The 25095-nt window shown below is 37.8% G+C and overlaps 1 protein-coding gene across 9 annotated transcripts in view; it reads left to right on the top strand.

Annotated features, from left to right (window-relative positions):
* The window catches only part of BACH1 (BTB and CNC homology 1, basic leucine zipper transcription factor 1), a 76510-nt gene that overhangs the window by 1601 nt on the left and 49814 nt on the right, over positions 1-25095 (top strand). For 6 of the 9 annotated variants that reach the window (XR_775490.1, XR_775491.1, XM_010585283.1 and 3 more), the window contains exons 1-4: positions 5824-5982; positions 11012-11309; positions 15119-16513; positions 18197-18403. Coding sequence is in view for 6 of the 9 variants with exons in the window: in XM_010585283.1 (XP_010583585.1) it covers positions 11070-11309; positions 15119-16513; positions 18197-18403 (1842 nt within the window). In the remaining 3 variants the exon portion in view is untranslated. Of the gene's footprint in view, positions 1-5709; positions 5727-5823; positions 5983-7608; positions 7615-11010; positions 11310-15118; positions 16514-18196; positions 18404-19326; positions 19537-19923; positions 20014-25095 lie in introns of those variants that run through there. The other 3 variants (XM_010585281.1, XR_775492.1, XM_010585280.1) reach the window with 3 other exon arrangements.

Below are 25095 nucleotides of genomic sequence, written 5' to 3'. Positions count from 1 at the left end.
TGTCTTTCCCTCCCCCCCCCCCCCCCCCCCCCGCTTCCCAGTTTTATAAGATGAGAAGAGGTGTTCATGTAAATTCCTTATAGATTTCCTTTTAATCATAGACCTGTCTTTCTCCCTGCACTGGGTATGCTGGTGTGACAGGGAGGAGTGGTGGGTCAGTCAAAGGATTCATGTTTGTGTCTTGAGTGCTGGCATTTTAGTTGTCTCTTAGAATTCGACCACTGAAAGTTTCATGGGGGAGGTTTTAGGGGTAGAAAAAACCTTTGTGATATTTATAGCTTAAATCCTGTTTATATGCAATCCTTAGTTAAACCATAGGTAACATATTAGTTGATGCAGATGTGGGTAGGAACAAAACCATAAGTGAGCAAAAAATAACTGCTGAAACAGTGATTAAGTTCTATGAATTCAGCCTAGTATGACCACAGTGGGGATAATGTATGATGACCCACCTGCAGCTTTCCTTGCCCCCTGCCTCCAGTTCAGAGGTTAGCAGTATGGAGAGGAAAAAAAAAAGTAATAGAAAAGCTCACTTTGCTGTAACAAATCAGGCTGTATCACAAAAGTAATTCAATCTCCAGCAGTATGCTGTATTTTTCAGTTAAGGCCCTTTTCAGGGTGGAAGGAAGTTTTGTTCCTATTAAGTAATATGAAGGGAAACCTTAGTATTTTGTACAAATATGAGTTAGCAGGTCAGAGTAAGGCTTGACTAGCCAGTCAGCTACTGAAGCTTTAGAAAGGAGGGGGAAGTGCTCCATGAAGGGCAAATCGACTTTAGAAGCATTGATGAAATACAAATAAATTGAGTTTAATCATTAGACATACATTGGAGAGTGGAAGAGGTAGCCTAGGGCATCAGTCACTCAAAATACTTTTAAATGAGAGCCTGCATCTTAAAGAATATTCAGTTAATCTTCAGAATCATGTTGAGATAATTTGTTTGTGAATGATTTCATTTGAACTGTCAAGATAATGTTTGTAGGTGTTTGTTTGGATTCCAGTCTTGGCTCCGTTGACTAATACTTTGATAAATAAATAGATAGTGTTTACTATCCCTGTTTACATTTCTTTTGAGATCAGTATTTTGTATGGTGCCTTCCCAAAAATACTTATTTACAGCTCAGCTCATAAGGCCATGTCTTTTAACATTGTATGTCAGATAGCAAATGGTCTACAGTTTCCTGATGGGAAAACTGAAACACAGCTTTATGTGATTTGGTAGAGGTCTTTACTAGAATTACCATTCAAATCTGGTCTTCTGCATCTTTGTTTCCTTATTATATAAATATTGCCAGTTCTGATGAACCTATGCTTTTCTGTTTTCATAGAAATGTCTGAAGTTCTTTCTGATTTATGTCTAAAATATTCGTAGAATTTTGTTTCAGTTTCACATACTGTGAAGAACAGTTGTGGAAACAAATCGGAGTTAAAAAGGTAATACCAGAGACAAGATTATGAATATAATTTCCAGAAAGTATTTCCTTTGACTTGCCAATATATTTGCTTCCCTATTCTTTCAGGTTGTTTCTTGTGTCCTTCTAAGTTAGGGTAGGACATATTAGAACCACAGATGGTTAATCTAGTATTCATTATAAATATTTTGACATATGTACTTGTGAATGGATTCTGACAGTCATTAAAACAAAATTCATGTGGTTTGTTTAACTGTGGCATGGAGAAGAATATGTAGCTATAAATGCAAAGGTATTTGTCCTTTAAGTAAAGGCAAGAGTTGACAGTAGATGTTAGTTGTGCATGCTTTATGTTATGCCAGTTTACCCCTTATCCTAAGTGAATATTTTGTTATCTAATCTAGTTCTTATTTAAAAAAAAAAATCAAATCAGTTTCTACTAGTATTTTTGGGGGGGTTGTGGTGGGGGGGGGGGGGTTTGGTGTTTTGGTTTTGTGGGGTTTTTTTAGGTGAACTATGCCTTTAGGAAGTCCGTGCATTGTTGTTATCTTCCCAGAGTAACTCTGAATACCAGCAGAATTGAAGGATTGTGAGTGATGGGATTTTGCTGCAAAGGAGTCTCTGAAACCCCTTAAGTCCTGTTTCATTTTTTTAGCAGTGAAACAAACCAAATCCCACAAAGTTATTTTTATCCCTGCTCCAAAAATTAAACAGTTAGTGTTGTGTAAAATAATGGCAAACTGCAAAGTAGTAGTATTTTTTTCTGGCTTTGATATGGACTGGGGGAAACTACTCAAACCTCTGCTCTGTGGAAAATTTCTGTGATTACATGGTATCAATCCTTTGCTTTTTTCTTTGAAATCCCAGCTTCTGGAGTCCTGTGACTACTATGAATCTCAGGTTCCATCCCCACCATCCCCACACCCCAAGTTCTCATATAGCTTGCAAATACTAAAAAAGTGAATATTCAGGCTTAAAACCTGGAAAACAAATTAAGACTCTCAGCGCAGACTTAAAACTTGCCAGACTTCCCGTGATTCTTTTTAATTCTCACTTGTGACTTGACAAGAGTCCAAATGCTGTGGTAAGAATTATGTTGCAGAAATACAACCTAGTAATGTTTAAAAAGCTCATGTATGTAATTAAGCTGTGAACAGTATCATGCAGGCATTTAGACTAGTAAATAATATAATTTACAGTTTTAATTATGAATGTGCTAGTCATCTGAAGATGAGACCTACCTTTTTTTAGAGGAGAAAGCATTGCTCTTACGGAGCAAAGCTTGCTTTTTGCTTTTTTTAAATCACTTTTTTCTTTTAGAGTCTTCTTGAACTAAAGATGGAGAAGCAATAAACATGAACACTAAAATGCTTGTTCATTCCTTGTCAGCATAACATGAATCAGCAGCTATTAACTGCTGTAGGCATTCATCTGTAACGTAACTTTATTTCCTTAAAAGGAGAGGTAGCTGGGGGCAAGGACATAGATATAAAACTTTAGAAAAAAGCCTTTGCAGTGTATTTTGAATAAACTGTTTTGTATACAGACTGTTTTGTTTTAGCAGTAGTAAATGACAGTTGTCCCTTTGTACTTTATGTCTGTGAATGACAGAATTTTTTTATAGGATAAAGTAAATGTCCACCCTAAGGGAACTGATGAAGATAAGTGACCTGCTGGAAGTTGCTCAGTAGATCAACGTAGGAGTCAGGAAGGGTACCCAGAGTTTGTTTTCTCCAGGCTATTTTTGGGGGGGTCTACAATGCCTTTTTTGCAACTGTTCAGGAATTTAAAGTGTTCTGAGAGTATAGATATGTTACAAGCATGGTGACAGCCTAGCAGACCTTTATTGTCTGCTAGGTGATAAATTAATCTTACTAGTTTTATCATGATGGTGATCACAACTGAAATTGCATCTGGATGTCCAAGTTCAGCCAGCTCAGGTAGCAGTGACAGTGAAGGTGTCCCTCCCGCCTGGGTTCTGCAGCTACTGAAGGGGAGCTTCACTCTGTGCTTTCTCTTATTTCAAGAGTACTTGTACTTTGCCCATGTACAAGTGAGAGTTACTGTGATTACCACAGAGGATTGATACCCAGTATGGTATTAGCAGATGGTTGTTCACTAAGTAAGTAAAGACTAAGGAACAGGGTTTTGTTTACTTTTTTAGTAAATTGGGTAACTTTTGGGCTGGATCATTTACAGGAAATTTGTGGTAGCTGAAGGTCAGACAAAAAACCCTGTATGTGTAGACTGAGTTGATTGTGATGGTAGAGCCACATAATTGATATCTGAGTCTGGGGATAAAAGATTTGCTCTTCTTTTTAGGAATATGTGAAATGGATTTATTGACTGATGGAAAATAAGTAAGAGGCTGTTGGTCTTGAAAAGAAAGCACTGACTTGATAGGATGTAACTCCTGTAGCTCAGGTATTTTTGTTTGGCTCTTGCTAGTACCATTGCTGTATTAGTAGAGCTTAAGACAGAAGAACCACAGGTCATTTTGTGCTGGTTTGTTGCCCTACTTGCTATTAAGTGTATTACAGGTGATGGTAACAAAGTACAGTCATGTGTTTTATTTGACGGTGAGTCTTTCACAGGCAATCATTACATTTGGATGCCAGACTTGATTGAATCCGAATGCCTGTAGATTCCCATTGTATCTTGGGTGACCATTAGATATGGATTTTCTTTGCCAGGTCCTTAGATTTGGCAAATCAGCTATGTGTTTCCTGAAAGTGCAAGCCTTCAAAGTAGTAAAGGCATGACCATTATTGATTTACATGGATTTCTGTGCTCTGATTTAGTATTTTTAAGGACACTTGAAACAGTCAAACTCGGAATGTTCAAAAAGTGTTTTGGTAAACGTGTACACAAATCATAGGTGTATCATAATGTAAATAGAAGCAGAAATGACAGTGATTTGCACTCTGAAACCCGTATCTCAGTTTTAAGGGCCATTTTAGTATTCTTTGGCTTAAAGAGTCTCAGAGCCTATGGAGCTCATTGTTGTGACTCATTCGTTCTTTCTAGTTGTGAATTTTCTTGTAACGCCACCAGCAGAGCTTTCCAGCGTCAGCTGGTCCAGTGTTCAAAACAGTCTCTTTAGCTGTAAAGCATACCCCTTTGTGTGTTGAAATCTCACCCTTTTCATTTTTTGTGGTGTTTGAGTATAAACTAAAGGACACTGAATTTACTTCTATGTTAGCCATCTTATTGTTGTTCTGTGGTAAAGTTCCTGGCAGCTGTCATAGGCAGACAGAGACACCTCCAGCTGTTATTTTTGTCGTCTTTGTTCAGAAAGAATGATGCAAGTATGCAATAAACCAGCTATAAGTGCGCAGAACTGGTGTTATCTAACTGTTTTTCTAAGTTACTGAAAAACTTAGTTGTAAACTATATGGCATTTGGGGGAATTTTCTAACATTGATGTAAAATGCAAGATACTCTGTTTAAATCTTCATTTAAAGCCTAAAGAAGTTCTTACTATTAATTCACTGCATTGAATAATAATGTTTTATTTATTTAGTCAGTTTGGTTGATTTTTATGATCCTGTATATTTGGCATTCATTATTAATAAAGTATTTTGGACAGAGCATTTGTGTTTTAGAGATCCTCTACAGAAAAGCTGGAATTCTTTGGTAGTTATTCAGTGGGCATCTGGATAAGTGGCAGTGATTTGGGATAATTGCTGCTGAAGTTAATATTTGCAGGGAGCTGATGGGTGGTACAGTTGCTTTATTGTTCTAAGGTTTTGAATGTTGTCTTAGCATCTGCATCTTATTGCTATTGCTTCTGGTTAGCCATATAACTTTCCCCTTTGAATGGGATTTATGTTTGTTATCAGTTTTTTGAAACCACAAAGGACTTCATCATTATGGCAAATTGTGAAGTTTGGGCTCAATAACACTAAAAAAGGCAAATGCTCTTATTGAGTGTTCTATGTCAGTATACATATACTGTGTGTTTTGCTGCCCTTTGCATAATGGGGAAAATTACTCCTCAGCATTAAATACTTGAGAAAGTGGTATGTGTCAGATCCTGACTTTTAGGACTGGTTTGCTAGGAAGACCTATTGTAAAAGGCATTTACTGGTTTTATTGTTATTATTTTAATGTATATGTGTGTGTATATATTATATAAAAATTACATATTACTTATGTAAATACAGAAATAATGTATTATATATTATTCAAAACTATATATCTTCTTTGCAAAATGCAATACAAAACTCTTTCCAGGAATGTGTAATTGTCTGAATTTTCAGAGATATACTTAAACATCAAGAAGTTCTTTTGCTCTGTCATAAATGTGTGGAGGTAAGCTGGTTTCTGTGCATGCTTTTATCAGCTTCAGTGACAACTTGATGCTTTATATCTTCCTTCACCTCTCGTATAACACTTTTCTTGACCACAGGATGTTGAGTGCAGACTTTACATGTTGCGGTGATGCTGCTGAGCATGAAAGTTAATCTACCTTGTGCCAGATTTGTATGTGTGTGGATGAGAAATTCATCACACTATTATGAATTTTATCCTGGTAGTATGTTCCTACTCTTACGCTATCTATTCCAAGGTAATATTATCTATTGTCCTTCCATAACTTAGCAACAACAGTTCCTTATAGCTTTACCTGATCTTAGTCATAATGATTATAATCTTTGGAATATATACCTTTTTTTTTTTTTTTAGAAAAGTATCAAATGGGGAGACTTTATGGTTTACCTAAAGGTCTGCACCAAGTGACTCTTTAAAACAGAGATTGTGGGGGAAGGAAGTAGACGATCATTTAACTACTTTTATTATTCAGTCAGCTAGGAGTTAGGGGGGTAGTTGCTACCAATTGTAAGCAACCAGATGAGCAAACCTGCAGTCTAATTTTAAAGTACCTTACACTTACTATACTTCGCAATTACCTCCCTGTTAATAATATAAGGTAATGAATAACTTCAAATGCATGAGAAGAATGAGCCTTGGATGAGATCTGTATTTGCCAATGAGTCTTGATAAGCATCTTGCTCTGATCTCTACACTGTGTACTTAAACAAATGTATATTCCTTTTTTAAATGTTGTTGCAGTGCTAATTTTCATTAAGATAATAGGTATTTTATATGTTCTTAGAAAATAAATATAGACATCTAGTCAATTAAAAGTAGAGATGTCTAAATTTACTGAAGATACGGTAATTTTGCAGGTAACTGTTAAGCATAGTTTTCCTATTGAATTGTATGCTAGTAGGGAGAAAAAACAAAAGGAGTTACTTCACTTTGATAAAGCAGAATAAAGTTTTATAGCCACTATTTAGGAGAAAATATTTTTACCCTTAGGCAAAACATTTTTTTAATCTCGAAATCACTGTCCAATAAAGAATGGAAACTTCATAGTAGCATGCTTGTTTGTTTTCAGAGTAGAACTTCATTCATTCAGCTGCAAATGTTCCTCTGTGTAGTTTTTGTAGTAGCTTGTGTCTTTATATACATTCTCTCCTTTTTTTTTTTTTCCTCCTCTCAAGACTATGAGGTTATTGGGTGTGCAGAGTTTCAGGTGAGAGGAATTTGAGGAATGCTCTTGTACTGACAGCACGAGTTTTCTTCCACTAACTGAGGATTTGTAGTTAGTGAGCTTTCAAGTTGTTTCTTCTTTAATCCTTTCAACCTGCATTGTAAGGACTATTTTAAGTTTTGGAAGATCTTTTTGGACTCTCCTTATTTTTGATAACTGCTGTATCAAATATCTTAATATTCTCACACATTTTTGTTTCTTAGTATCTTTTGCATTCAGTCACATGGTTGGTTGTTGACACTGAATTAGTGAACAGTGATTTAAATATACAGTCATCTGCTGACTTTTGGAATACTTTTACAAGTTATCTGTGCCTGCTTTTAGTTTTCCTTACTTAAATGTTAATTTTGAAATAAAAATAGCATGGTAGAATAGGAGTTTTAGTCTGGTTTCCAAGGAAATAATTTGTGTTATTGTTCGTAGTGTCCATTTTCCTTCTTTTCAGTAACTTGTTGCTGCTTTCATTTGAATTGTCTGAGAGGGGAGAAAAAAAAAATCTGATAGACTATATTTGTAGAAAATTAAATTATGTGAAATGGACACCTGCACTGGGAGGAAGAAAGCAAGCCTAGAAAGGCCTGTCCTTGCAGGACAGTTACAGCATGAGGTTGTAAATTATAAAGCTTCTGTAAAAAGCACCATTGAATTGTTTTCTCAACTTCACACCTCTTCCCTATTTGTCCATCCATAAGCAAAATTAATTTTAACAATTTTTGAGTGCTGCAGGAGAATAGTTAAAGTAGAAGAAAAACAGTTTACGGAAGAGATGTACTTTTTCTTTTTGGTACAACAGTAGGTCTTGTTATTGTGGATATGTAAATTACAAATTTACTTATGGACAAATGTATTTTGTACTCACATACCGCTGTGGAAAATCTAGTTGGCTGTCATGACAAATACTGTCATAAATGTGGTGCCATGCCTTTATTACACAACTGGAAAACAGAATTAAGACATTCACAAGTTTGACCTCTGCTAGTACTTCTCAAAAGTGTTACAGCTTTTTACAGTGGTTACATTTTGCCTTTCCTGTTTGATGCTTTTTGTTTTCACAGAATTTTCAGTCTTCTGTTTCTTTTCTTTTTGATTTCTCTCTTTATCCTGTATGACAATAATGAGATTTTACAAAGAAGACAGATAAATTTAGTGTTTGAGTGTGGTGGTTGGTTGGTTTGTTTGGTTGGTTGGTTTTTTTAAAGGTTCTTTTAAATTTTGAAATGCCTAATGAAATGCTGCATTTTATATTTTGGATACTTCAGAAAAGCCTGCATCCTGCTTAAAAATACTGGGGATATAACTTGGCTGGTGAAATCTTCCCATTAGAAAGTACAACATTCTGTCAGAATAAAGTGTAAAATTGAGTTATGCTTAAATTAAATATTTTCACTTCTCAAGAAACAGAAGGTAGTGTTTCAGTGTTGAAACCTGATTTTTTTTTTTTTTTGGCAGCAGCAACATTGGAAGCTTACTGTCAGTGCTCCAAGTAGGCTGCACACTGTTTTGAAAGCATGTTGTGTGCCTTGTGGGGATCAAATGAAAAGGAGGGTTGACTGTCCTCTGCTTATCTGTATCTATATATATAAACAAACTACTGTTCCTTTTAGCCTTCCATGCTATGAAAATGTAATGGGCTGAATTGGATATTGGAACTGATTATTTTGTAAGGGAAAACCCAAGAGCAGCTTACGTGATACATGGGTTGTCAATCTGAGGGTTGGGAGAACTTTGGACTTCAAAAGAAGAAAGAAAAAAGAACCTTTAAAGGCCTGTCTGTAACTATAGCCTCCCTCATGAGTTTTGCCTAGGTGTTCACCCCAAAATATGTAGTTATCTTTAATACTTCCCTGTGTTCCCCACCACTGTGGATTTAGTTTTCCGTTTTGTCCTCCGTTCCATTTTGATGATTTTTTTTTTTTGTTAAACCTTCTGGTAACAAATACAGAGTCATACTTTGTTAAACTGTGCGTGCTGTAATATCTGAGGAATATGATAAGTTAATGATATAGAGCAAACAGGAATACACGATTAATATTGCACTGCTTACTTCTCATAAGCTATTACAAGAATAGAATTTCATGAATAGCTGTTTCACAGGGAATTATTTCATAATTTCCATTTAAACCGATTGCAAGTGAAATATTTCCTAAGTAAACAAATCTCTGTAGTCTTGCCACTAAGTGTATGAAATGTTTAAACTCGTTTTTTGCTTCCAAAAATAAGCCCTTTAGAGTTAGCAGCTCATGGTATAGCTGTTGCTTACTGGGGAAAACTCTGATTTGTGTAACTTTTTTTTTTCTTCAGAACTTTTATTTTCACACAACAAAATCTTGTATACTTAAGCAAATGCCCCCAAACAGAACTTATAACTTAGCAAAGACAAAGAAAGCAATCTGTATGTTTTGTTGGTAAAGTTGACTGTGAAGTTGCGTGTACAGTGTTCCATGAGGGAGTGGGAAGGGCAGATAATGCTGATGCTCTGCACTTCACCGAAGTCCAGACTGGTACTGTGCCACTACTGCCACTGGAAATGTGGATCTTTTTCTTCTCTCTTTCTGTTGAAAAGAACACTGAAAATGCCTGTATGCCATGAAAATAACTTGAGTAGTGAGCACCCAGGAGTATAGCTGGCAGGGTGGCTGTTTCCCGCCCCCCCGCTGTGTTTAAAAATGGCCATGCTCTCCTCCCCGTGTTGTGAAAGTTTCCCATATTTGAAAACTGAAGATTTGCATTGGCTACGGTTTTATTGTTGTTGGGAGCTGGCATATCATAACAACCTGTGTTGAGCAATATAATGATTGGGTAGTCCTGTGTCAGCTGAAGTGAATCCCAGCAACTGTGTTCAGTTACAGTAACTCTTGGGTAGAATAGTCCGGTGTAATCTAAATGCTTGGTTTGTTAAGGTAACACTTTCCATAGTAATATCATATTTTCCTTGCAGGACAGTTCCAAATCTGATTATGTGGTTTCTTGATGGAGCTTCAGATGCGAGGACGCTTCTTACTAGGCTTTTTTTTTTCCTAAACTGAAAGAAAGGCTTAATCCAAAGAAGATAAGAATTTAGAAATACAGTGTAAAGGTTAGACTTGGAAACACTCTTAAACTTTGCACTGTCTGGGAGAGCTAACTTCTCCCTAGCGCCCTTTTTTTTTTTTTTTTTCTCAAATACTAGGAGTTCAGGAATAGCTTCAGGACAGTTATACATGAGCTTATTTCAGGGCTTTAGATATCATATAACTTCTACTGTTGTTTACTATCCAATAAATACTGTTATTTCAGAACTTAGATGCTCCGTCACAAAAGTGATTCCATTGTCAGGTGACCTGAATCAGTGATATATTAGGAAAGCAAACTTCTACCAAGCATGACAAGTCAAATAGTGATGAGTGGGAGTGGGGGGAAAAAAAGGCTGCATTAGAGAATTAAGGCAGGTGGAAAATAGGAAAACTAATCTGCTTTAAAAACAAAAAAACCCACCAACCTACTAGAGAGAAAATGAGAGTGTTTTAGCAATGCCTGACAGGTTTAGCAGGCAAACTACTTTTGAAAGAAGATAAAACGCAAATATTCTTGTACTGGGTGAATCAGTAAACAGAAGTAGCTTAGATAGTATTTTGGTGAATTTTGGCTTAATGCATCTGTTTTTTATCTCTATGTTTTCATGGTGTTGGAGTCAGAATATACTGGTAACTGAAAATGAAAGCTTAAATAATTTTTAGGTGTTACAATAGTTATGACTCTTAATCACTTGCTGAGGAAAAATCTGTTCTTTATCACTGAAGTCACATGAAAAATTGTTCCCTTTTTTGGCCTATGAGACTACTAAAGCAGGATTTTTAAGATGTGCATATTAAGGTTTGGGTACTTTAAATGCTCATAAGCATGTATTTATGTATTAACATGTATGAAATATTGAGTATTGTTCTAATTCTTTTTAAGACTAAGATTGGGTAATGCATGTTTAACGATTTGCTTATGTTTTAGTATCAGTAGGTTCCTGTTGGCTATGACTTTTGTGTGTACAACTTGTTTTTTCTTCTTCCAGATTTGAAGAACAGAAGCATGCTTTCCACTGAGACTTACACTACCATTTGTGATACAGAATGTCTCTAAGTGAGAAGAATAGTGTGGTTTTTGCATATGAATCTTCAGTACACAGTACCAATGTACTTCTCAGTCTTGACGATCAGAGGAAGCAAGATATTCTTTGTGATGTTACTATTTTAGTAGAAGATCAGCGGTTTCGGGCTCACAAAGCTGTGCTTGCAGCTTGCAGCAGTTACTTCCTTGCAAGAATTGTGGGCCAGGTGGATGCTGATCTTATCATCACTTTACCGGAAGAGGTGAGTGTCACTCCCTTCTGTATTTTACCTGCCAGTGCTTCTAATCTGTTTTGTTCAATTCTGTTTTACAGTAGGCTGGTGCTTAACTGAGAAGTTAAGGTAAGGGTTTTAAGAACTGACCGGAAAGAATTTCTAAGTTGTAAAGCTGCCATTGGTTGAGGTGAAGGCTAGACATATCAGAGTGTATATTATAGACTGAAGGTGAGTGAATGCTGTCTTGGGAAATGTATAGGGGAGATCCTTTCAATTAAGTATATATTACTTTTAAAATTGTGTACCTATTTCAAAGCATGTAAGTTTGTCAAAAAACAGGCCTAAAATGGTAAACAGGTATTGCAGAACTAGCCCTCCTATATGAAAAGAGAATACTTTTGGAGTAATAAACAAATTAAAGCTTAAAATTATGATACCTTTAAATCACTATCATTAAGATTTGGTTTTGTATGTTTGAGTAATACAACTGTGCTTACATTCCTTGCTTGCTGCTTACTGTTGTTAACAATTTTCTTCTGCTCAGTTCCCCATCCTTTTTACACACTGATCATTAGCAGCCTGATTTTCTTTTCTACTGTGTTTTATTACTTTTAAAACTGAGAAAATGTATTGCAATTGCTTGCTTTCTTTTTTTACCCCTAAAATACATATTCTTAAATTATATTGAATTTCAAGGCATTCAGTGGGAATAAGAGAGAACCTGATATCTGTAGGAAAGAAAATTGATTATTATGTATCTGGAGCATCCAAGACATTTAAAGATTCCAGTTGGTATTTAGTTCAGTTATAAGAGGCATGAGACAACCAAGTGACTGGATTTTTATATGCAATGCTGTACTTGTAGATGAAAAGTGAAGAGCCTCAAAGTGCTCTGATTGTGCCCAATGGTAGCAATAATCTGAAGAGTTGGTTCTTAAATAATCAATGGCTTTTGGGGAGGTAATTTATGGTAATTAGCTTTGGGGCTGAGAAATAACATGCAAATTGTTGGCAACTCAATTAGAATCATTAAAGTTGGAGGAAAGGTGCGCATAAATGAGTATTTATGGTGACATTGGAGATTACATTATAAACTTGCTCATGTACAAGACTGAGTTGAGTGTTAATGCAGAAATGATGTATTGAGAAAGGTAGCTACTGTACTCAGGTACAGGCTCACTGGCTTTGTAACATACTGAGATAAGCACAAGGATTCTCTGTTAACAGAATCTTTCTGACTTTATAGAAAACAAAACTAAAAGGGGTCAAGTGGTCTCTTTAAAGAGCTTCAGTGGTCTTTGCTATTCTCTGTTGCGTAATGAATTTCTTAAAAATAATGTTACAGCATAATACCACTGTCACTTTTACTCAACCTTCTTACTGTGTCTGTGTGTTCGTTTCTTATTATACTTTTTTTCCTAGTGGCTTGGTATGTTGATAGCCTGAATGTGTCTCAGATTAAACAAAAAGTAACGGTGGGAGCTGATGTGGAAGGGAAGTAGGATGCTGGGGTACACAAAGGCATGACTTGGAGTAAAAGAGGGAAATTAGTGGCATGTAAAACTTCTGATGTTTATGAGAGAATTTTGCTTTGGGATAATGTTAAAAATAGGATATTGAAAGAATAAGAAATGTACATCAAAGTTGGAGAGGGGGAAAAATAATTGCTGGTGCAAAGCAAGTGTTCAATGAACACTTGAAATAAACCTGAGTTAGAAGGAACCAGAGTTTGTAAAGAAAATGGAGGAATATAATAATCCTGATATTTACTAGATTGTAGACTTAAGAGGACTCTTACTGTGATTTAGTATTACTGATGCAAGAACTGAACCTACTGAAGCAACAAGCAAAAATACTAACAGTGAATCTCATCTTTTAACCATTTGATCTGATCACTTACTTGGTAAAAGCATTTTAAGACTCACCAACTTGCGCTTCTCTTCTGGAAACTGCTAAATATTTTGAAATGCATCAGTTTATGAAGCTGCATATTTAAGAGAGTGGCAAACACTGATCACATTGTTTGACGTGATTTTTTTTTTTCATTAACCTTTTTAATCATCCAAAGTATTTGAAGTTTAAAATGAAAGACACCAGTCCGCAATCTGAGATACCAAAATACTTTTGGAATTAAACTACTTCATATATATTATATTGTAGAGACTAACTACTGACATCTTGGTGTAGGTTCTGTGTTGTTTTTCCACCAATGTTTGTACTCAATGAGGTAGACTTCCAGCACAAATACAAATTAAATAAATGGCCACTGCAAGAGTTGCTTTTCTACGTCAGTCAGACTAAGACTCTTTCTAGGGTTCTGTCTTCTTTGATGATAGCCAGCTAGAAATGTGTAAGAGAAAGCAAAATGAGTACAGAGTGGGGGTTTTTTCCCCTCTTGATCCTTCCAGTTTTTAGCAATAGGTGTTTCTACCTTATATAGAAAGAATATACAGTTTTGAAATACCATTGTATTTGTTTCGTTGAATTTCATGTATGAATGTCACTCATTTGTAAACCTGCTTTAATGGTTTATTGACTATGCTAAGTTCGAAGGCTTCTTGGCAGCTTATGGATAAACTGTCTTTTACACTGCACTTCCCCACATTATTAAGGATGAATAAATACTGTGATGTAATCAGTAGTCTTCTCTCCAGAGCATATTTCAAATGCCATTTTAAGAATTGTTTAGAGAGATCATAAGAGTTTACAGGCAGTTTTGCTGAAGTGTCTCTGTGCAGAACTCTTCAACTTCTTTTCATGTATTATGTATTCTCTAAAAAAAAAACCCAAAACCCACCAAAGAACCACTAAAAAAAACATACAGTCAATGAATTCCTTAATTAAATTGCATGTATAGTTAATTTTTTTGCTGGTAGAAGAATTCAGTATAGTTAATGCATTAATATAGCACTTTATTCAGCATAAAGTCCTGTTCATTTCAATAAAGGAGGGGAGCAGAATGTGGGCTTGAGTTTGAGTAGTTATAATGGACATATGAAAGGCTAAAGGAAGTGTCATGTCATTTGTAATATGCTGATCTGTTTACAGCTTTCTGTCTGATTCCTTAGTAATTTTTTCATGTGTAGATGATGATCATGTTCAGTTTGTAACAATACAGTTTTTGTTTATCTCTGGATTCCCTGTTAGGCAACTGTTCTGTGGTAAAAACTGAGATGATAATGATGGAAGTGTTCAATTAAAACTATGTACTCCAAAGAGGCTTTAAACTGACAATAATTGGTTTTGGTGTACAGTTTTTGGCTACAATTCTTTTCATCTGTGGGAGGAGGAAAGGAGTAGTAAATAATAGATAATACATAGCAGTGGAAAGTAGTAATAAATAATCATGTGTGGTCAAATTCCATTTTTTCAAACTTTTTTTGATATCAGCGATGCATAACACTGAGCAAATAAGACTAATTGTTCTTTAAAGGAACAATTAAATACCAGCAGCATTTTGATCTTATTCTAGAGTAATTGATGTACAGCTTGGGTTTGAAGGTATCGTTGTAAAGTTGGAATCCAGTTATTGGTTTTCGGGGTACAGCAATATTTTTCACTTGTTAGTACTGTATTGGCAGAACATCTTATTAAGAGATTGATCACAGTGAAGAAGATAATTGCCACAAAATATACAGGATAAAATTGTATCAGAGGATTTGGTTCAGAATGAGTGTGGTCAGGTTTTCTCTGTGGAACAAACCTGCTGCTTTTGTCTTGTATTCTGTCCTGCTGGTGTGGTTTGCTCACAGGTAAATTTGGGTTCTGTGTGTTTCTCTGTTTAAACCTATATTGGCTATGCTAATATTTTTTTTCTTTTCTTTTTTTTTTAATAGGTAACACTTAAAGGATTTAGTCCTTTACTTCAGTTTGCATACACAGCTAAACTTATTTTAAATAAAGACAATGTGTCTGAAGTTTGCAAATGTGCTGAGTTTTTGGGTGTACACAACATTGAAGAGTCTTGCTTTCAGTTTCTCAAATTCAAATTTTTGGACTTTAAATTGGATCAGCAGGAATGCCCTAGGAAAAAGTATTGTACACAGCGTTGTCAGAAAACAAACCCTAAAATTGGCAATGTGGATGATGGAGACCTAGAAGTAGATGATGAAGCAGAAGAACTTTTAGAAAAGGAACATATTCAAACTCCTGACACAAAGGTCTGTAAAGATGAAGAAAATGCTAAATCATCGCCTGCTCTCCAAGATAATGCCAATCAAACATGTGATCCTATACATCTAGAAAGGAGTAGTGTTTCCAGCTTATCTTCCCAATGCCCGAAGTATAGGAAATTCCAGAAAGCTTTTGGAAATGACAAAGTTCATACTTCAGAGTCCAATTCCAGTATTAAAGACATTCGGGTGCCACCAATTGCAGTTGCCTTTCTTGAGAAGGAGGTACCTGATAATGATGGCATACAAAAAGCTCAGGAGGGTGTACCTATGCAGCTGGTCTCAAAATGTGAAGAGACTCAGGTAAAAATGGAAGAAGGAGAAGAAGGCATTGAGAAAAAGGAAGAGTCAAAGAGAGATTCTCTGACTCAGAATGCGTCATGTCCTGTGGAGAAAATGGATCTTGCTGCTTTCCCCCAAAACTCTGCTGCACCTCATGGACTCAATTCTGTGTCTTTTTTACATACTTGTGAGCAATATGGTAACTTGAATTTCAGTAGTATGCCAAACAACGCAGTCTTAGCTGAAAAAACTGTATCAGGTACTGGAGTTGGGAATGACAAAATGGAAAGTCAAGATGACACACCTTCAAAGGTCGATTTGTGCACTAGGGAAGCCACTAACATGACATCAGCTGGTGATCGAAGCAGTGTGGAGAGAGAGGTAGCAGAACATCTAGCAAAAGGGTTCTGGAGTGATATTTACAGCACAGAAGCCTGTCAAATACATTTACCACCTGCAGTTCCAAAAGAGTGCTTGGAGCCAGTATATTCGGGGAAAAAATCAGAGTGTCCATGGCTGGGTATCAGGATCAGTGAAAGCCCTGAACCTTGCTCTCAACGAACTTTTACAACATTGAGTTCTGTCAGCTGCCCCTTTATAAGCAACCTTAGTACTGAAGGATGCTCTAACAGCTCTGAAATAAGCAGCGGAGATTATGTTCAGGGACAGCAACAAGAACAGTGTCCCTATAATTATGTGATAAGTTTGGGAGAGGATTCGGAAACTGACACTGAGGGAGACAGTGAATCCTGTTCAGCAAGAGAACAAGAATGTGAGGTAAGAATATCTCAAAAACCTAATTTTGAGTCTCTTGGGAGAGGGGTGTGTGTGTGGTTGCTTGTTTTAAAATAACCATTCAAAGGTTTATATGGAAGATCACTGTTAATTCAGGGAGACTTATAAAGCATTTTTTTGGTAGAATATGGAAGTGGTAGATGCTTAGATATTAGATCTCTTCAGATATTTTTCTAGAACAACTTTATCAGAAAAGGTTCGGAGTCTTAAACCGAGGCATGGGGGGAGGAGGGGTTAAGAAATCTTTTTTTTGGTCTACTTCAGTTAAACTTAAGAAAAGTAAACTTCTTGGAAGCTTTGATTTATAGAAACTTAACAGTTTTCTTGGGTTTATTCTGAGCTGTGGGGAGAAGGTGGGAGAGGGATGATACTTCAGGTCTACTGTGAAATGAAACTTCAAGTTTTCAAGCTGGCTTCAGCAGCTGTGTGTTTAAGACTGCTTTAATAGTATTGCCATCGCTGAAACTGAGGTTATATTTGTTCCTCCAACTGCTGAAATTACTTGGCACTTCTTTCCTTTATGTCATTGATTTGGTAGTATTTTAGGCAGATGTCATACATAAGTAGTCTTAATCCCAAAAGATTTTACTATATATGTAGAATGACTTCTGTCACAGTTCTTAGAATTGTAGAATTGCAATAGCTGATGGATCATGTAATGTCATGAAAATTCAGGGTATTTTAAAGTACTAGGTTTTTTCTTTTAAAGATGCAGGGCCGCTACTGAGACTTAAAATAAGTGGAAGATACCATCAATATAGAAAGTTGGTAGGCCAAACAGAAGGCCAGAATTGGTTAAATACATTCCTCACCTTTACATTACAAAGTAGATGGCATCATTGCTCAGGGCAATACTCTGTCTTTTTTTTTTTTTTCTGATTTGTCAGAAGCAGTAGTCAAACACAGAAAGGGTTAAATGAAATTCAGATCTTTGACCACAGCAAGGTAACATTCTGCTGCTTAATATACTCAAATGTAAGGGTTAAAATAAAGTGTCTTCAGTTGGATACTTCATAAAATATGGCAATTATTTTGTAAAGGTAAAGATGTTTTTCAGTATTAATCAGGACTTTGTGATCTATGTATGTTTCAAAAGCTCCTGCTTCTGTAGCTCAGGTGTACAGATAGTAGCAAAAGCCTGGTTCTCTCTCTTCTCCTGCATTAAGAATTAAAAGACAAATATTGTAACTTCGATATTTTAAGTAAATGCCTGTTTCAGATGAACCTTTCCTGCAGAAAACTATAGGTACAAAAATGTATGCAGGATACAGTCTTAATAGCAGTTTAGGGGAACCTTTAGACTGTATTAATGATTCTGGACGCTGGTTTTGTGCATCACCTAACCATAATTTACTTTCCTAGACTGTACCACCTAATTGTTTGCTGCACACATAGATGGATTTCATCCTACTCTGAATATGCTTTTGAGGATCTAGTGTAAATGTGCAAAGTACTCAGTTATCTCACCTGTGCTTGAACTCATCTAGTTGAAACCCCTGGGTTTTATCCACCTCACCTGATGGTTACATTGCTCTTGTCTCTGAGATTTAGGAAGAAAGATGTGTTGTGTGGTAAAGAATGCTTAAAATGAAAACTTGAATTGGCCTAGTGGTGTTTGTGTGTATCAGTTTCACTTTTGATTTACAACTGTATCTTACATTCTAGGTAAAACTGCCATTTAATGCACAAAGGATTATCTCACTTTCCAGAAATGACTTCCAGTCATTTCTGAAAATGCATAAATTGACTCCTGAACAATTGGACTGTATTCATGATATCCGAAGACGAAGTAAAAATAGAATTGCAGCACAGCGATGTCGTAAGAGAAAACTTGACTGCATACAAAATCTTGAATCTGAAATTGAAAAACTGGTATGTATAAATATTGATTACGGTTGACTTGAGTCTTTCTCTAAACGTCTTGACTGGACATCTGGCAGTAGTGTGAGAGTGAGGTGGCTTACTACTTTTTCCACTCAAGCTTAGAAAACTTTTATCAGTCTTAAATGACTTCTTGGTAGCAGTTCTAGATTTTCTGTGCTTTACTCTAAAGTATGCAGAAGGAAAAATGTGTGTACTTGTTTCCATTCAAGTAAAACTGCATCACAGTGTAATTTTTGGTGAATGGTGTTTCTGAAGCCCATCAACATTAAGCTTAATTGTACAGAATGATTCCCAAATGGTCATCCCACTCTTATTTTTCTACCTTTTCCCATTTCTTCCTTTGTGCTTTAGTTCTTCAGCTTGTGGTATTGCTCATGATCAAGTTTACAGTTATGCAATTGTTAGTTGTGTAAGTATTGTTCTTGTAACATATTAACATGGGCTGGTGAACTGTTTCCTGAGTCTTGAATCTTAAAAATGAGACCCTTGCAGGAAGGCGGAAGATACAGCAGAACTCAGGAAGCTGCTTGCCTTTTTAGCAGTTTTATTGAGATTGTAGCTGAGGAATTAATGCATCCAGATTTCTCTCTAACCATCTGTTAATATAATTTCTCCTTCTTAAAAGGCAATAAAAAGATAAGTGTGTAACTTAAGAGAAATGTGGATAATCTGGAGTTCTCCTGGCAAGAAAATAGAGTGGCTTTTTTCTGGTCTTTGTTTCTGACCCTTTCATCTCAGTTTCGTATCTGATCGTACCATGTGCACCAAATAGTTCAGTTGTTTAGGGTCACTGTACTCTTAATTCTTGTTTATGGAGTGTTTTAGACTTTGTGTTTATGTACATGAATTTAGTATCTGCATTGGCTAGGAACATATGCAGTCATGTTGCACCTTTCTCCTTACGACTTCAGAGTGAAAAGGAAAATAAAGTTAGAGCAAAGTGCCATGGGCTTGAAACTTACTTTCCTGAAGTGGTCCATCATCTTTCACTATGTGCACTTCTGCAACAAAGGAGATTAATGGAAGGAAGGTCATCAGTGCCATATAGCCCTGATGAGTTGACAGAGCAAGTCATTCAGTATGCTGAATGAAGAAGATACTCTGGGAGGGAGGGAAATCAGGTGATTGTGTTAATAACAGTTACGACTGAAGAGAGAAGTTGCATTTCTGACAGTTCAGAACTTTCTGCCTTTTTTTTGTTGTCATATTGTCATTTCTGTTTGTTAGGTAACTTTGTCAATATTGTGCAACACTTAGTGGGGGGGGGACGACTTAGAGAATCATCTGCAAGATTAGACCTGTAGTTGAGTAAGTGACTGATAATCATAGTATAATATCCTTTCTTCTGCGGACCTGTGCTGGAACAGACTGAATGTCTGCTGTTTGACAGATATCACTGTGCAAGCTCTAGACAATGAGTGAGAATTGTGAAGTGACATTTGAGTTATGTATGACTCACGCTCTAGGCACAAACATGTTCCAGTTGCTTATTTTTTCCAACTGTGCAGGTAAGTTTTTTCAGAACTTCCTGAAAAGACCTTGTTTGGAGCTGTTGAGCATGTCGGACAGGAACTGGTGTTATGCACCATCAAACTTGTCTAAGTTGTGCACAAATACAGAAACTTAAAGATCTGTCTAGGCATAATTTCCAGGTGGGTGGAAAAAAAGAGACATCTGTGAAAGGCATTGTGTGGTACATCCAGGTGGCTTCATGCATGATGACTCCTGCCTCGCTTCTCCTCTGGGTCAGTCATGTGTCTCAGGCCTGTTAGTCTTTGATCTTCTTGTGGTATCCTCTGTAATGTGGCTTTGAGAGAGGATAATAAGGTGTAGCTATAGTTTGAAAACTCTTGACAAGTAGGTAATACTATGTGCTATAACCTGGTAGGAAATATTATTTGGTTAAATTCCTCATCCTGGCTTCCAGTATGTGCAGCATGTTGTCTTGTACTAATTTCTATTTGTTGTTGCTTATCAGGTTTTTGTTCTCTCAGATTAAAAGATAATATTTGTGGTGTGTTTCTTGGGAAAGTCCTGTATCTGAAACAGACCCCCTGCATGAGTAGAGGCTGGAGACCGACTGGCTGGGGAGCAGCTTTGCTGAAAAGGACCTTGGGGGGTCTGGGCAGACAGCAAGCTGAGAGCATGGGGTCAGCAGAGTGTCCAGGCTGAAAAAAAGGCCATCAGTGTCCTGGGCTGTATCAACAGGAGCGCAGCCAGTGGTTTGAGGGCAGTGATTCTACTCCTATACTTAGCACATGTAAGACTGAATTTTTTGCCCAGTTTTGACCCCTCCCAGTGCCAGAAGTACACTGACAAACTGGTGCAAGGTTAGGACAAGGCCACTAGGATGGTCTGGCCTGGATTTACTTCTGTGGTGAGAGGCAGAGGAAACAGGACTTCTGCTTGGAGAAGAGATGGCTGTGGGGAGACCTAATAGCCATCTGCCCATATCTGTTGGGAAGTCCTCAAGATCACATAGCCATTAGGAGTGGAAGAGCTTCATCTTCCCAGGGGGTAGTACTTCACAGCAGGAGAACAGGAGACATTGTCATAAATAAAAATGGGAGGTTTCAACTGGATATAAGGAAACACTTTCTTCCAATGGGGACAACCAGGCAATGGAACAGGTTACCCAGAGAGGTTGTGCATGCTCTATCCTTGGAGGTTTTTGTGACACGGCTGAGCAAAGCCCTGAGCAGCCTTATCTTACCCAGAGCTGACTTTGTTTTCAGCAGGAGGTTGGACTACAGACCTCCTGAGGTACCTCCCCACCCAAGTGATTCTGTAAAATTGAATGTCTTATGTTAAGCTCTACTTATATGGAAGAAAAATGCTGTTCGGTACTGAATCTAACTGTTATCTGGGAGAATTAAGTTTGGTCATTTCTCTTGATCTTCTGTATTGGTAATATAATTTTTGACTCCCATACAGTCTTTGCTTACTGATCTTGCAGGTGAACCTATGTGTTCTTTTTTTTTTTTTTCACTAATGTTCTGTATTTGAGAATACATGTGGGCCACTCGAGATGTTGGCTTGTTAGAAACAGCTTCTGAGCACCTGTGTATATTCACATTCCTTGTACTTTCTCACCTCAAAGCTTTAAAATGAGGGTACTTATGAGGGGGAGCACAGTAAAGGACAACTGGCCTCAAGAAGCACTACTTCCCTAAAGATTCTGTAGCTCAGAGAAGGATGTGTCAGTGAGTGACATACTATAAGCTGTGATCCAAAAAACGTAACTGAGATCTTGTTATATATACTATAGCAAGGAGAGGAAGTGTGTGAACTAAATAGATTCTTCACCAGAAGAATTAAGAGAGCTCTCAGTTTGATGATTATTGTGACCTCAAAACTAGCTGGCATTACTTTGCAGTATTAGTGTAATGCTGCTAAAATAAAACAATAATATTTAAATACATTAATCTGTCAACAGCTTCAGATGGGGGCAGGGACCTTACACTGGAATAACGATTTCTGAATGTTGAAGTTTGTGTTAACCAGCAGTCCAGGTAATTTCATCAGTGCATAATACACAGCTGAGTGCCTCTACATACCCAAAATGTACATAAAGTGATTTCAGATTAGGAGATCTGGCAACAGCTGCTCCCAGTATGCTGACAAGTGGAAGTTTATTAGGAAAGCACTCCTTCTAATCATTTTAGGCAAAAAGGACTGGCAACAACTGCTTCTCTTGCAAAATGCCACTTAAAGTTAGTCAGTTCTTACAAAAAGAAGTTGTAGAGATTGCAGTATGAGTTTCTCCTGCAAAAGGGAATGTGAGAAGGACTGAAAATAATTAAACTTTCCAGGAGTGAATTGACATAGTAATTGTGATAACACAGAGTCCCTATGATTATTTCTTAGAAATTATTTAAAGCTTTGTATGTCTTCAGAACTCCGCCTCTTAATTATAGAACTCAAAATGTGTGGCATGTTTGGTTTGTGGGTTTTTTCCCCTTTTTTTCCCAATTGTTTCCTTATGGTCTTGCTTGTTTCCTGTTCTTCTTTGCCATTTCCTTATTTTTCTTTTTTTCTGGATGTTGCTTGTTTCCATGATTAGACCAGCCCCTCAGTTATCCATGTCCTTTCATCTTCAGCCAGTTGTATCAGAAGTCTCACAAAAATTCATGACATTGAAGGTAAATAACGAAAAAGCTGATTTTTAATGAATGGTATGTTTTTCTATTTGATACTCATTAGTGAATTGCCATCCCTTTTGCTGCCTGTGGTGGGTTGGCCCTGGCTGGATGCCAGGTGCCCCCCAAAGCCGCTCCATCACTCCCCCCTTCAGCTGGGTAGTGGAGAGAAAATATAACAAAGGGCTTGTGGGTTGAGATAAGGACAGGGAGAGATCACTCAACCAATTACCGTCACGGGCAAAACAGACTCAACTTGGGGAGAATTAACTTAATTTATTGCCAAGCAACCAGAGTAGGGTAATGAGAAATAAAACCAAATCTCAAAACACCATCCCTCCACCCCTCCCTTCTTCCCGGGCACAACTTCACTCCCAGATTCTCTACCTACCCCCCCAGCGGCGCAGGGGGATGGGGAATGGGGTTTACGGTCAGTCCATCACACGTTATTTCTGCGGCTTCACCCTCCTCAGGGGCAGGACTCATCACACTCTTCCCCTGCTCCAGTGTGGGGTCCCACCCACGGGAGACAGTCCTCCATGAACTGCTCCAGCATGGGTCCTTTCCACGGTGTGCATTCCTTCAGGAGCACACTGCTCCAGTGTGGGTCCCCCACGGGGTCACACGTCCTGCCAGAAAATCTGCTCCGTGGGCTCCTCTCTCCACAGATCCGCAGGTCCTGCCAGGAGCCTGCTCCAGCGTGGGCTTCCCGTGGGGTCACAGCCTCCTTCAGGCACCCACCTGCTCCAGCGTGGGGTCCTCCACGGGCTGCGGGTAGATATCTGCTCCACCGTGGACCTTCATGGACTGCAGGGGGACAGCCTGCCTCACCGTGGTCTTCCGCACGGGCTGCAGGGGAATCTCTGCTCCGGCGCCTGGAGCATCTCCTCCCCTTCCTTCTTCACTGACCTGGGGGTCTGCAGGGTTGTTTCTCTTACATGTTCTCACTCCTCTCTCTGGCTGCTGTTCTCTGCAGTTTTTTTCCCCCCTTCTTAAATATGTTATCACAGAGGTGCTACCACTGTAGCTGATGGGCTTGGCCTTGGCCAGCAGTGGGTCCATCTTGGAGCTGGCTGGTATTGGCTCTTTCGACATAGGGGAAGCTTCCAGCAGCTTCTCACAGAAGCCACCTCTGTAACACCACCACCACCACCACCTGCCCCGCTACCACAACCTTGCCACACAAACCCAATACACTGCCCTGTGTTTGGAAAATCCTTTTGCATTACATAGCTGCTAGATTGTAAGCTCTTCAGAGCAAGGACAATCTTATTTCATGTCTGAATGGTGTCTGCCACTCTTAAGCCTGTTTGCTGTGTAAATAAAACTCAAAGCATTTGTTGTGAATGAGATTGTTACACAGCTTTGGTTTAGCAGCAGTTTAGGATTTATTAATATTTTGAGATAGATCGCAAGATTAAGTTGTATAATTTTAACAGTGATTTGATGGAATTTGTTACAATCAAATTTGCGACTTAAAGATTCGAAAATGGCAAGGATCACCTGGCACTTACAGCAGGGTTGCGCACAGATGGAGGTTAAATCAAATCACACGCACAGACAGAGAAAACAGTTCCAAATCACAGAGACAGGCAAATAGTTCCAAACCAAACTGCAAATGCACATGCACAGATAAAACAGTTCTGAACAAAACTACACAGAGGTTAACCTATGATTAAAATTTCCCTTTTGTGAGTTTCATAAATTACTCACTTTTATGTGTTGGCATTCATCAACAGACGTTCAGTAAACCTCACAAAAACAGGCCTTTAAGTCCTCGTGAAATCGTCGACAGACAGTCCTTCAGTCCTTGTGAAATCTACCCTGAGAGGCTTCCCAGCTGGGTCACACAGCCTGCTGCAGTCCCGGAGAGCTCAAAAGGTCTCGCCTTGGATCGCTATTTATAGGGTCTCGAGATGATTGGCTTTGGTCACTATTTTACATTCTGGCTACAATTTGTGCTGAGTCATTCTGATATACAGTTCAGGGAGCAGATGGCTCAGGTGTGGCCAAAGAGCCCAGAGCCCAGAAGTCTCTGTACTTGCAACCAAGGTAACAGCACAATGGGAGGTTTTCCCAAAGCATGCATGGCTTATCCTGAGATCTCAGAGAGGCCTGGGGGAGGCTGCACCACCACAGCATTCAGCTGGTATTCTCCTGTTCCAGTAGTAGGTTACCTACCTAGTGGCACCTCTGTTCTTGTCTCTTCAATTCATTAAACTGTCATTTCTCTGTCACTCTACTTTAACTTCCAGTGTTCTAGTCCATGCCTTGAAACAGACCGAAGTGCTGCATTTCCGGAGAAAATACTTTGTTTACAATTTTAGCATGTTTTATTTCTTTAATTTTCCTATGTTTTCTATTTACTTTAGAAACTCTTCTTAACTCCATTGTTTGTTCTACAGTGCACTTAGCACTTAAGAATTGAATTTATTTTATTTAGCAGAGTAGTATCTATAGTGAAAACATGATGTCTGGTTTTCAACATTTAACTTTTAAAATATAAATCTCTATGAAGACTGCTTTGCTTAATGTTTTGTT

The sequence above is a fragment of the Haliaeetus leucocephalus genome, unplaced genomic scaffold (assembly GCF_000737465.1).
Source record: "Haliaeetus leucocephalus isolate CR32 unplaced genomic scaffold, Haliaeetus_leucocephalus-4.0 Scaffold93, whole genome shotgun sequence".
NCBI classification, from domain to species: Eukaryota; Metazoa; Chordata; class Aves; order Accipitriformes; family Accipitridae; genus Haliaeetus; species Haliaeetus leucocephalus.
Note: the sequence above shows the minus strand (reverse complement) of the source record. Positions and strands in the feature narration are given on the sequence as shown.